The sequence below is a fragment of the Pholis gunnellus genome (assembly GCF_910591455.1).
Source record: "Pholis gunnellus genome assembly, chromosome: 9".
NCBI lineage: Eukaryota > Metazoa > Chordata > Actinopteri > Perciformes > Pholidae > Pholis > Pholis gunnellus.
The window spans coordinates 3,471,617-3,485,409 of record NC_136535.1 but is presented as its reverse complement, the minus strand read 5'-3'; the positions used below and the strand labels follow the sequence as shown (position 1 = coordinate 3,485,409).

At 41.8% G+C, this 13,793-nt stretch overlaps 1 protein-coding gene across 1 annotated transcript in view; it reads right to left on the bottom strand.

Annotated features, from left to right (window-relative positions):
- ulk2 (unc-51 like autophagy activating kinase 2) overlaps positions 1 to 13,793 on the bottom strand; it is a 41,958-nt gene that overhangs the window by 11,981 nt on the left and 16,184 nt on the right. The window contains exons 6-15 of the mRNA XM_079165685.1: positions 11,888 to 12,061; positions 11,419 to 11,492; positions 9,701 to 9,802; positions 9,556 to 9,614; positions 8,281 to 8,363; positions 8,105 to 8,155; positions 7,912 to 8,000; positions 5,809 to 5,977; positions 3,408 to 3,465; positions 321 to 470 (exon numbers count right to left, since the gene is read on the bottom strand). Coding sequence (XP_079021811.1) covers positions 321 to 470; positions 3,408 to 3,465; positions 5,809 to 5,977; positions 7,912 to 8,000; positions 8,105 to 8,155; positions 8,281 to 8,363; positions 9,556 to 9,614; positions 9,701 to 9,802; positions 11,419 to 11,492; positions 11,888 to 12,061 — 1,009 coding nt within the window. The remainder of the gene's footprint in view (positions 1 to 320; positions 471 to 3,407; positions 3,466 to 5,808; positions 5,978 to 7,911; positions 8,001 to 8,104; positions 8,156 to 8,280; positions 8,364 to 9,555; positions 9,615 to 9,700; positions 9,803 to 11,418; positions 11,493 to 11,887; positions 12,062 to 13,793) is intronic.

The following is a 13,793-nucleotide window of genomic DNA, read 5'->3' as shown; positions in this document are numbered from 1 at the left end:
CACATAGCGTTCTGTGTTAGACAGCCTTAATGTCATGGGGGGTGTCATGGGGGAAATAAAAGGTCGGACAGATCAGTTACGTCACTTGTTGCGTTGTTCTCTGCGTTGGGTGACTTCAGACTCTGACCTTTTATTAATTCTTTCATGTACACACAAACGTTTCAGAGAATTTATAATCATGAAGACTTGCCTCAAAAGGCACGGAAAAGTCTTGGAAATGTATCGGTAAAAATGTGTATAAACCCTGTAAAAACTAACAAGGATAATCCAGGACCATGGGCCCTCCCGTCCCTCTCAGACCCAGCAGAGACAGCTCTTACCTGGGGGAGCTGTACAGCATGGTTGTCGGGCTGCTGGAGAGGTTCTGCTTGATGCGCTGGTAGTTGCGAATCTGGGTGGGAACGGGGATGGGGGTGGTCTCAGCCCGTGGGGACACCATGGGGGCCTGTCCCGGGGTGGGTTGCGGCTGCCTGGAGGGGAAGAGCGGGGAGAAGAGGGCGGTTAGCCGGTCTGCTCGAGGCTGCTGCTGGTTCCATATTTGCAGGACATCTTCAGGGGTGTCAAAACCCATAATAATATAAATCTCCTCAAGGCTACTGCTTGTGTAATAAGTAGAACTTCTAGCAGGACAACTTTGTTTCTACAGCCTCATGTCCTCTGTTTACTTCAGTGTGGAGGCAGGTTAAGGAACTTAAGTTTAGCCTGGCAGATCATGAGTTGTTAAAAAAAAAATAGGGGGTGAGGCTTCCATGTAAACACAAAAGCAGCACCAATCAGCTGACAGATCGCTCTGCTGAGGGCAGGGCTAGAGGCGGGGCCGGGAAATGGCACATGCAAGGCAGGTCTGCTGCCTTCAGCAGACACAGGAGGGGAAGTACACAGCTCATTTGCATTCTTTTGTTATTCCAGAGGAGACAAAATGTTCTCAAACAAAGAGTCATGACCGAGTCACCCACAGAGGGCCTTGCTTACATATAGAACGCAAAACAAGGGAGAAGTGGTGAAATGGCCGTTTGAGGGAGTCAACAGTTGGAAACCAGTATTATGTAATGATGTGAAGCCTGGGAGGGACTAGAGGGGGAGGACACGTGAGGCAAAGACTAGCCCAGACAAAGAACCAGAGAGAAGTTGCTTTGTTAGATTCTGGGATGTAAACCTGACCACGTTCTGTCCTTCTCCACACTTAACACCGATCAAGAAGACATTTGATCCAGTAACCCGTGATGGAGGCTTTCTATTTTTCACCAGGTTGCTAAAAGCTTTATTGATCCCAGCCAAGGTTTAACATGGAGAAGAATGTGCGCGGTTTTTTCCTCGTTAAAAAGAAAGAAAGACAATTTGTAGGTCCGTGAACAGCACATTTTTAAAAGAGGCAAGAGTGGAAAGAGGAGAGAGACTGGATGTGAATTTCAGTTGCCTCTCCACTATATTCAGATTTAACAATTCCGGCCTCTTTTGAATAATATTTCACTTCTGTCCTTCCCTTCCTCTAATCCCTTGCTTTATTTACAATGACCATCTCTCTCCAGACATTCTGCTCTTCTCTCCATCTTCCCAAGTTCCCAAGCCCACACACTGGTGGTCTTCCTCTTTGGCTCAGAGATAAAGCGGGTTGTCTGCCAATCGGAAGAACGGCGGTTCGATCCGGTCAGATCCTCCAGTCTTTGGCCAAAGGTTGTGCCATCGGTGTATGAATGTGAATCAGTTTGAGGTGCTGATGGCCAGGTGGCACCTCGCATGATAGGCTCTGCCATCAGTGTATGAAAGGGTGTGTATGAAGACTAGAGAGGCGCTATACACATGCAAGTCCATTTAGCATTTCTTCCCCAATTCCAATCAATCTAGGACACACAGGCCACAGAGGATAAACAAGGCTGTGATCTAGGAGCTCCTTGAGAACGTGGCTGCTGTAACTGAACTAGAAGGATCAACTCCTGTAGTGGAGAAAGAAACGGGTTCTTCCCGTGTCAATGGTTAACTAATTGATGTAAGCAGTAAAGAGTTATTGCTATGGAGGAAGACGTTGAAAGCACATAATGTACTAATGGTTAGAGGAGGATTAGACAGAACAACAATAAAGACAAAACGCATTGAATGCATTTAAAAAGGGAACAGAGAGGGAAGACAACAGTTCTGCTGGAGGCTTTTCACTGGTGATTAACAAAGGGAGGGGGAACAAAGAGTGATAGACAATAGCAGGAGTTTTAGGGGGAAAATATATATGTGTTTAACACTTAAATTTCAATCTAAAAGACCTTTGTAAGCTGGCGGCATGACAAAAAAACAACATTAAAATGTTAAATACTTGCCTGCAAAATGTATATGTCTAGGGCTTTTACTGTGAAATGCAAGAATAGAGTGAGTAGATCTGGGAAGCGCTGGCTTCGTCTAGGCTGAAAGAAGAAGTTTGTATTTTCAAATCAGACTACGGAGGCTCACTTAAACTCACGTTTTTGTTGTTGCGGGCAACATTTGGGGAGTGTGTGAGTCTATTCTTAGCACAGCCCTGAGTGGGTCAGGTGCTTTATTTAGCACAGCACCACCTTGTTGTTTGGCTCAGCGTCTGATTCATAACTTACTCATCGTGAGTAGATGAGATTAGGAGGTGGGCAGAAGAATTCAGTTAGGACAAAAGGACACGGAGTGTGTGTGTAATATCTAGAAGTGTGTCAAGCTGAGAGGAGGGTGTTTTGCTGGTGGCCAGAGAGAGAGAGAGAGCATTAGTAAAATGAATTCTCAGAGGCTTTACAGACCCCTTTAATGATATTTGCAATTGTAGAAAATACCAGTTTATGACCAAAATAAACAATCAAAGCTAGCAACTTCAGTTTTTTTTGTTAATCACACACACAGCAAGATGACGATAAAACACATCATTTCATAAAACCTCAACGTTCTTATACTTGTTTCAGTTTAGAGCTGTTGGTAGGCAGGTTTTGTTACCTTTGGACAGAGCCAGACTAGCAGTTTCCTCGTTTCCAGTCCTATGCTAAGCTAAGCTAACCGACTAACTCTCAGCAAGAAAGCAATTAAATGTATTTCACAAGATCAACCAATTCATCAGTCAATCATTAACTTTATTTGTCCTCGGTAGAGCGATTGGTTATGCAGCAGCGGAATGCACCCATCCAGCACGCATTAAACTCAGAGCACATGAATACAACACTACAACCAAAAAACTATATATTTGTCTACTACACTTTAATACTATTTGTATTCATTGTGTATGCCTCCCATGGCTTTATTGATCATTGACTGAAGGTTCCTGTATAGTTTTCATTTCTCTTTCTAGAACTTTTACCATGGGTTCATAATGAGCCGTGCTGTTTGTCAAGTACATTATGAGCGATGATGTTTGTATTTCTGAACAATATCCAGAGCTTTCTGGTTTATAGCATTGTACTCACCCTCCACACATGAGGAACTCACTGGACGGCCGACGACCTGCTCCCATTGGCTGGTCATCTGAGGAGGGAGAGAGGGTAAGAAGAGAGTAATGAAGGTGCAACAGGCTTTACTGATGTATAAACCAACAGTAATTGATACTGAATTAATAACTGAATGCCACTCAAAAAGCCTGCTGAATTGACCCTTTTTATTCATTGTTTCAATGGCAGGACTAGCAGGTGGATGTGTGTGTGTGTGTAAGTGTAGAACATGATAGAAATTTTACCAGTCAAGTGTGCGTATCAACTGCTTGTGGACTGATGTCTACAGTTACAGCATACTGGCTGTGGATTTGGAGACATGTGCTATGTGAGTTTGTCTGAGCATGTGTGCGAAACTTGGCAACATGACAACCAATCAAAATACAGAAACAAAACTATTTTTAACCAATCATATGAAAGTATTTTAATATGGACATCCTACTTGGCAATATAGGCACAAAGGGGTTGGTTGAGTTTGCTAAACACACCACATGAAACGTTGATGTGCTGTTAGGGGAGGCGCAGGCACTCCCTCAGAGGAAACTCTCTTTGAAATGGGACAGTAAGCAACCACATTTTACCGTCACAGCAACCGTAACATTATATAAAGCACAACATGAAACCGAAATTGTGACCGATTCACCAATACTGTATGCATCATAGGGCTGCTCGATTATGGACAAAATGATTATCAAGATTATTTTGATTGATAATGAGATCACAAAAATGTATAACGATTATTCATTGATTTTAGGGACAACATACTTTTTATTGCACTTTCACATTTAAATAAGCTTCCATGGTGTGCTACATTCCTGCTAATGTACACATCTTTGCATTAAAATAAGACTGGTCCTTATTCACAGAACCTCTCCTAAGCCTATTTTTAGGCCTCTGCTTGAAAATTGCATACCCATACTCAAGAGAGTGTAGATCTCTAACTACAAGGTCTATTTGAATCATGTTCAAGCATCCAAATCCAGCAGTTTGGCATCAATTTGAGAGCCAGGGTCCTCTCAGAGCCTGTAACCCATGGATCGATTCTCGTCTGCAGTCTTCATGTGTATGAGTGGTGCTTTCTGGGCCTATGATTGGTCAAATTCAGACTATGACACCTCTTTCAACGCGTCAGAGTCTCAGGGAGACACTGAGCGCAAGCTGGTGTCGATTGACAGAATCGTTAGCCAGTAAAAATCCAAAATTCGCCGCCCTGCTCCGTGTGTAAAACCGATTCGCCGAAAACGCAAATCCCTACCTCCCGGTCCCCAGGCTTGTTTTACCCACTTTCACCAGGAAACAGTTAAAAAAAACATCGGATATACATAGCAACACTGTAGCTTAGCCGTGAACGGATTATTGGACCTTTTTCTTCATGATTCTTCTCAAAGTAAGGAGCTTTCACGGTTTTTTCTGCTGTTGAGCGACTTGGTGTTGTGGTGCTTGTTGGCTTGTATCTCTGTAATGCTTTCACGAAGAGAAATTCTGAAGATATCTCTGGATTGGTGGTCGAATTCTCTTGCTGTTAGACGTATTGGTCGGCCATGGTAGTTGTTAGCTCTTTGTTCGTAGCCTTCTACGGAGTGCGAAGCTCGCCGACTCATGGCGAAAAATACGTGATACAGTTACTTAGTATAATGGTGTATAATTGTGTTTGCAGTGTTGCCCAGAATTTCTTCGTTAATTCGGTATATAGCATGTGTGTAGCATTAATAATATTTATTTATGAAAAGTGCATTCTACGACACTAAATGCATTTGCTCTGAACCGAGCGAACCCCAAATGGGGCTCGTTCAGGCTCGATCAACAAAGCACTGCGTGATTTCACTTTCCCGTTGTGCTACATTCCTGATAATAAACAATACAGACAAAATAAGAATCTTCTTCAATGAATTGCATGCATTTATATTTTGCCCGTCTGATCTGTTAAAAACGAGTAAAAACAGCCCTCTGAGGCAAATTCGTGATAAGTGATTTTGGGCTATACAAAATAAATGTAATTGAATTCAATTACTCTTCTACTCGTAACTGCAACATTCAGGAATGTTTTTCAAAGTGAAGCCAAAACGGAGCGGAGCACGCGTTTTAGTTTTAAGCGTCAATATGGCGGTTGATCATGTTCATTTAATTATGGGAAGCAAAAGTTCTGATCACGATTAACATTAGATTAATTGTGAAGCCCTAATGCATCAAAATTAACTGTTATGAAAGAAATATCCTGATTAAACTCACTGCCTAGCCCGAAAGGTAATATTTATACATTTTCTACAAAATAAATGAAGGAAGCCCAAGAGTTGATCTCCCTCTCAAATAATCCGGTGAGTTACACCTGAGTGAATTTAAGGGAAATACAGCAGAGTACAGTATGTGTGTTGGCACTTACAGCTGTCAGTAGAGAGGTGAGGCACCAGGACAAAGTCATCAGTGTCACAGGATGAGTTCTTACTGCTTGTGCTTCCTGCAGACTCTTTGGACAGCTGCAGGAAGTTGGGCGGACCGAGCGGAGGGGACGACAGACCATCTTCTGCTAGTGTCTGCATGTCCGGGAGAGACTGGGAGTTCATAGACAGACACACAGACTTCATCAATTTCTACATCTAAGCCATCCACCTGTCTCCCCACCCAGACAAGACTGCTTAAACATATGTAAGATATTACTAGATATGTTCAATCTGTCTTTACTAACAGGCCATGTACCACCGTCCTTCAGAGTAGCTGTAATTAAACCTCTTCTTAAGAAGCCCGTCTTGATCCAGAGGTGTTGACCAACTATAGACCGATCTCTAACCTTCCCTTCCGTTCTAAGATCCTTGAGAAACCAGTCGCAAATCAGTTGTATGACTTTCTACATAACAATAGTTTATTTGAGGATGTTCAGTCAGGATTTAGAAAGCATCATAACACAGAGACAGCTCTGGTGAAAATGACTAATGACCTTCTGATTGCGTCAGACAAAGGACTTGTCTCTGTACTTGTCTTGTAAGGTTGATCATCACATCCTGTTACAGAGACTGGAACCTTTAACTGCCATTGAAGGAACGGCGTGAAGCTGGTTTGAGTCCTATTTATCAGATCAATCCCAGTCTGTATGTAAACGATGAATCCTCCATGCACACCAAAGTTTGTCACGGAGTTCAGCAAGGTTCTGTGCTTGGACCAATTATATTCCCCTTATATATGCTTCCTTTAGGCAATATTATCAGAGCATGCCATAAACCTTTATTGCCATGCAGCTGATATCCAAGTATATCTATCGATCAAGCCAGACAAAACCAACCAGTTGGGTAAAATTAAAGCTTGCCTTAAGGACATAAAAATGGAGATGACCTGCAACTTCCTGATAAACTGAGACAAAACTGAAGTTATTGTACATGGCCCTGAATACTTATACTAATAATTATATAAGGATATAGTTACTCTAGATAACATTGCGTCCAGCACCACGAACACCAAAAGACAACACCAAAGGATCTCGCCGTTATCTTTGATCAGAAGATACACATAAAACAAACTTCAAGGACTGCCTTTTGTCACCTTTATAAAAGCAGGTACATCCATGTTTTTGTTACTTTTAGACTAGATTACTGCAATTACTTATTATCAGCCTGATACGTTTCTTTAGACTCTCCAGTTGATTCAGAATGCTGCAGCTCGTGTACTAACAAAAACTAGGAAAAGAGATCATATTACTCCTGTATTAGCTTTTCTGCACTGGCTCCCTGTAAAAATATAAGAATCAAGAATATAATTTAAAATCCTTCTTTTCACCTACAAAGCCCTAATTAGTCAGGAACCGTCATATCTTAAGGAGCTTATAGTACCATATTACCCCACTAGAGCCCTCAGCTACAAAGCACCTCTCCTATGGAACCAGCTTCTACTTTCAGTCCGGGGGGCAGACACTCTCACTAAACTGAAGAGTAGACTTAAGACTTTCCTCTTTGATAAAGCCTATAGTTAGGGCTGGCTCAGGTTTATAGTTAGGGCTGGCTCAGGTTTATAGTTAGAGCTGGCTCAGGTTTATAGTTAGGGCTGGCTCAGGTTTATAGTTAGGGCTGGCTCAGGTTTACAGTTAGGGCTGGCTCAGGTTTGCCTTGGACCAGACCCTAGATATGCTGCTATAGGCCCAAACTGCCGGGGGACTACACGGAGCTCCTCTGACCTCCCCTCCATCTGTATGCATTTACGTCCAATTAATGCATGTTACTAGCTTGGCTTCTTCCCTCGATTTCCCTATGTGTTTTCTCGCCTCGCAGTATTCCTTGGATCTTGGGTATACCTGGACCGTGGCTGTGCCTGCTGCCCTGATCTTGCCTGACACCCACTGCTATTTTATGTATTTACTATATGTATAATTTCTGTCACATGGATTGACAATGTTATAATTGTATTAAGTTGTTCTCCATGAGGTTCTTTATGTAATGCAAGGGTCCAAGCACAATCTTATTATTTTCACAATGTCAGTGTAATCCCCTGTCAAACTCACAGGAGGGGAGTTGTAGCGGATGCATGGTGAGCTGCCGCAGGAACTCTCCGTCACTACATTGGAAGCGCTGGGGACCGGCACTGGACATGCTGAGGGCAAGAAATACAGATGATTTACCATGTTTTCAAGTTGTACGATGTGGACGTGGAGAACATTAAGTTATCTTGCTTGGGACTGCGAGCTCTGTGCTTACATTTTTTAATGGTGGATGACGGCTCCAGGAACGGATGGCTGAAAAAAGCATCTGCAGAGTGATGGGACAGAACAGATCAGAGAGCACAGACAGATTTCAGTTTATGTAAGAAACAAACCTGAATAACACATTTATCATTCAACGTTTAAATAAATTACTACTATGTTTTCACTCACCAAAGTCCATCCTGTCTTTCTGATTCCTCTGCAGCAGCCCAAGCAGAAGGTGGCCAAGTTGCTGGGATGTCTCCCTCGGGATGCTGGTTAATCAGAGCATGGGAATAAAAATGATTTGTTTATTGTGGGGAGAAAAAACAACAATCTTACAAGTTCATTGCATGTCACACTATGTGAGATGGATCAAATAAAGTCTTGGTAGCCACCCCCCAACTGCATTTCGCAAAGACCCGTCCTACTCTGTCTCTGATCGTAGTAGCTAGTACTCATGGCCTTCTTCGCAGATTTTCTTAAGTTTATTGCTGAGCAAGATTGCTGGAAGGTTGGTAGCGTTAATGATTTCAACTCAGATGTGGATTGTTTCATAAGTATGGCAAACTTCTTGTATAGTGCTCTCAAATATAATTACAATGTCCTGATTATGGGACAAAAATATGTTATGAAAATGTTGCTAATGCACATTGACTATATGGATGGAATAAAACTACAGATCTGTTGGAGATTTAAATTTTGATGTGGTGTCATGTTTAACTTAATGTTAATATGGTACACTGATAAACAAGAAAACGTAAAAATGGCACTTCATGTCAAGGTTGCTGACCTTATCTGCAGCCATGCTAGTGGCTCTGTGAGGCTGTACTGAGGGACAGTGGAACATTGAGCCAAATACTAACGATGATGCTAATTGCCATATTTAACATCCATGTTAGTTGAGAACGCTAACAGTTCCTAACTAGCAATACACACACAAGTACAGCTGAAGCTGATGAGATTATCATTAGTTGTACAGGTATTCGGTCATAAACCAAAGTAAAACAAAGTCTGACCTAACAAGGGTATTGGGTGACAGACAGAGCCATCAAAGGGATTACAGTGGAACATGATTGCGTGTGCCAAATTACAGAACAATTCCTCCAAAAGTGTTGCAATATTTCACTAAATAACAAAAATGTCCACCTGCTCAGGGGAGCACCAACGTCAGTATGATTCATCGTCTGGGAGACAGGAATGCTTGTCAAATAGTTCATGGCAATCCATGCTATCGTTGTTGAGATACAGTATTTCAGTCAGGACCAAAGTGGTGGCTCGAATGCCCGACAGTGGCATCCATAGAGCCGTGCTCATACCATGGATAAAAAACAACAGGCTCTGCACTGGTCTCAAAGACTGGACCACAAATTCTTCTCAAAACTGTCATCTCTCATCTGGGACAGCCCAAATCACACACTGTAAAAAGGAGTCTCAAAGCAAAAAAGAAGAGGTTTTGTGGCTTACATCGGTTGTAGATTCTTGTTCTTTTCATAGAACATCCTCAGGTCTTGGGGACTATTGGCCTGAAAATATTTATATAGAAATTAGACGCACAAACACGCATATCTACAAATACATCTGTAATTTATTGGTTGTGCACAGTATGAACCTGGAACGGTGGCTTGCCGACCAGACACTGGTAAAGGACTGTCCCTATGCTCCACAGGTCGGCCTTGGCATCATAGTTCTGGGACATGATGACCTCTGGGGCCTGAGGGAGGAAAGGCCAGGTTAAGATCCAGAGCAGGGAGAGTTATGCAACACACTGCTAATGAAGCTGCCAGGTCATCCAACTATAAAGCAAGGAATGTACTATCTGTCTGTCTGTCTGTTCTTTGCATATCTCAAGAACCGCTCATCTGATCTACTCCACACTTAGCAGGTGTATTGCTGGGGTGCTTTTTAGAATGTGAATCGGATTTTTTTCCAATAACAAAATTTGAGTAAATAAGCACACAGCGCTCTGTGCAGTAGTGGGAGCAGAGCTTCAAGCTCAAACCAAACAGGCATTATTTGGATAAACTGACCACATATTGAGATCTAAACGATTACTTTCTTGCAGGAAAACATATTCAAACTTCCAGTAAAAAAGTGACATATTCACAGCTTTTATTAACAGTAGTCAAAACTCTATTTCTGAAGAAAAGCTATTAACTATGAGTAAAACTATTTTTACGGCACAGCAAACGTCCTGCACACAAATATGTACTTTAAGTGAAGAGTGGCAGTATCAGTACAATGGACTTTACTTAACGTTCGTTCAAGTTAGAGCTTTCAATTCATAATTCTAAATAGTTAAATGAATAATATTTCATTATATTTTATGAGTAGAATCTGATCTCTCTGTCATGTAAATGTAGTACTTCAATGTTATCCTCAGTATACTACAGCAAGTATTATACAGCTAAGTTGCATATTCTAAACAAGTTATTTCGGGGTACAATGACTAAGAACATAATTCAGTCATTTTTACATCCTTATAAATCTAAACAGCTGTTAGGGGTCCTGTCCCAGGGGCAGATTTAGTAATGTGGGGGTTTCAGGTAAAAGCGGTCTCGCTTGACTTTTATCATTCTCTAACTGGGAATGTTAGTATCTGCAGTGGTAGAAGAAGTAGGCCTACTCAAAACTTTCTTTCTGATATTAACTATTAATAGTAAAACTATTAATACACAGTACAAAAAACCTGCTTACTTCAAGTGAAGAGTGAAAGAGAGGACTTATCTGCACTATGTACTTAATCTCTGTTTAAGGTAGAGCTTTCAATTCTAATATAAAAGTTTATGAATAATAATGCATCATATTGTAAATGATATATTTTTGCCAAATCTGAAATGTTACCAGTAACATTTCCCGGTTAGTTGTACTGCTACAAAGTTTTCCTCTGAAGCAGAAGTACACAGTAAGGTGTATACGGTTGAGTTGCATATTTTGTAGGTGCTTTGGGGCCTTTTGTAAGTTGTTTCTGGGTACAATGAGTTAGACTAGTAACATAACTTGATATTTTCATATCATAATAAATCTCTAGGTGTTTGGGGCCCTTTTAGAAAGGCGGCCAGTTGCCTAACGGTTAAGTCTGCCCCTGGTGTTGTAGTTTTTTCATACTACTGTATGTCATGATGGGTGTATTGCTGAGGATCATAGGAAGAGCAGCGTTGAGTGTGTTGTTTGCATGAGCGCTTCTTGAGAAAGGCAGCAACACTACAGGACAAACATTGGGCCCGTTGTGAACAGGCATGTTTCGAACGGACACTGCACTAGTTTTAAAATGACTGACTTCAGCTGCAATGCTTCACACACAAAACATACACAGTAAAACACACTGACCATGTACATGGGTGACCCGCACAGTGTGGCTGCCATCATGTTGCTCTGGAGGTACCGTGCAAAGCCAAAATCAGCTGCAGAACAGAAGCATGAAACAAACCAGTTAGTGTACACGTGTAGTTATTACTAGGAACACAAACCAGTATTGCTGGACACTGGAGAAAGCCTGAGAGACAAACATTCGGAACAGTAACACATGCATAAAACTGTCTTTCACTTCAATGCATTAACTACGATACTCTAGTTTCAAAATAAGACGTTTCTAGTGTGGATTGCTTAGTAGCTATTTGTTTGACAGTGGATGTGTACAGAGAAAATGAAATTCTCTTCTATACCCGGTGCATTTTTTTGTCTTTAAGGAATTGTTTTATTGCAGCTATACATTTGGAATCAATAGATGCTCTACATTGTTTTTATTTCAGCCCTCTGATACAGTTATGAAAGGACGTTTTCTATCTAATTCTGTCACCTATTTTGATGCGGATGCCACTGATGTTGGACTTCTTGCGACCCACATATGACAGCAGGATGTTCTGTGGTTTCAGGTCCCGGTGGATGATTCCTTTGCTGTTGAGGATGCGCATGGCAGCAGCAATCTGCTGGAGGAAAACCCTCAGTGTGTCTTCTCTCAGAGTCCCCTTTGCTAAAGAAGAGGAGCGATAAAGAAATGATGATTAGTGTTTGTTTACAAGGAAACTCCACAGGGCACCTTTAAGTAAACCAGCTCATTATGATGTACTTTCTTGCCTTTTGTTTCCCTGGATAACCGTCTTAATGATGACCATTCATGTGCTTCCTGCTGCCTCATGAAGCACATGAATGACTGGTTTCCTTGATTTGTACTCACATGACGCAAGATTTAATACAATTAAATTAGAGTGACTCCTCACATTGCAGTTTACATCCATGTCCATCCAAAGTGTCATCCTTTTGTCATTTTATCCTTTTAAATATTTGTGTGAAATTGTAATAATTAGTGGATGAATCCTAATCCTAAATCGGTTCATCCTTGAGTTCACGGGTCGTTTGTGCCAAATTTGGAAGAAATTCCCTCCAAATACCACGTTCACCGAAATGGAATGGACGGGCGGGCGGACAGATTAACAACCTGAAAACACAATGCCTCAGGCCACGTCTGTAGCTGGCACGGAGGCATAAAAAAACGCATTATCCAAAACACCATAATTCCACAAAAAGTGCTCATTAGCCTCACTTGATTTAAGCTAATAATTGGCATATTATAGTAATAATCCTTAGGTAAACGGAGTAAATTGAGGCAGTGAAGGTCCTATTCCCTGGTGGTAGTGAAATAAATCTAATCCAGTGTGAGACTAAGAGGATTCCTCTCTCTCCCTCTCACTCTATCAAGTCATTGTGATTACAGTGCAGGCATGGATCAAACCAGTAAGCTTACCAACATTAATCTAGGATTTGGGGGTTTGCGGCTCTTTGCCCACCACAGTGGACCAATTAATAGTGACATCCTCTTATTTAATGGAAGATGGCCGTTACACATTGGTCACAGACTTAGTGAAACATGTGAAGTGAACACAGAAGCCCTCCACTGATGAGTCCGCAGTCACAATGACGAACGAGTTCAAGACCGGCAGCCAGTTGGGTCTCCAGAGCAGAGTAACACTGGTGGTTATGAAATGACAGCTGTGGGGTCGTAGGAGTTGTTCAGTAATACTCAAGACTCCTGGAGCCCCCCTGTCACCAACAGGTCTGACCGTGACCCATTTTGTAACCAGCAAGTACGTCGCAGTGCAACAGCTTGTCAAGCTACACAAGAGCAGTAACCACCAAAGACTGCTAATGCAACCTAAAAAACGGAACAGTCTAGAGCTGTGTGCTATTGGTGAGTGGATAGAATACATTAAACTAGCGTGTCACGTTACACTCACGAGAAACAACAAGCAGACAAGTCACTACATGCTTTGGATCAGGTTATCTGTGGTCATGTACACAACGTCAAATACCATGAAAGAGACTCAGAGTTCTGAGTTTGAGTTTAGAAACATCTTTGCAGCCATAGACTCTCAGCCTAATGCATTGGTAGTTGCTCGTACTGACTGAAGCTGTTAACAAAAACAGAACATGGGTGTCGTGGTAAAAAGCTTTCTATCAATTTCAAATACATATTGATCCGAGTTTATTATCTTCACCAACCATCTAGAAAAGTTGCAACGAGCAACCACAGGCTGAAAGTCACCAGTTTAACAAGGTCACTTGTTTAACTGAAACACCTGTTGCTCTTAAACGGTCGTGATCCGGTCTGAATTCTGTGGAACATGAGTCCGCTGCTGCAATATCGATTCCTACAACTGAACATGCAACAACCAGACATTTTGATGCTGGTAACAGTTTCACTTGAA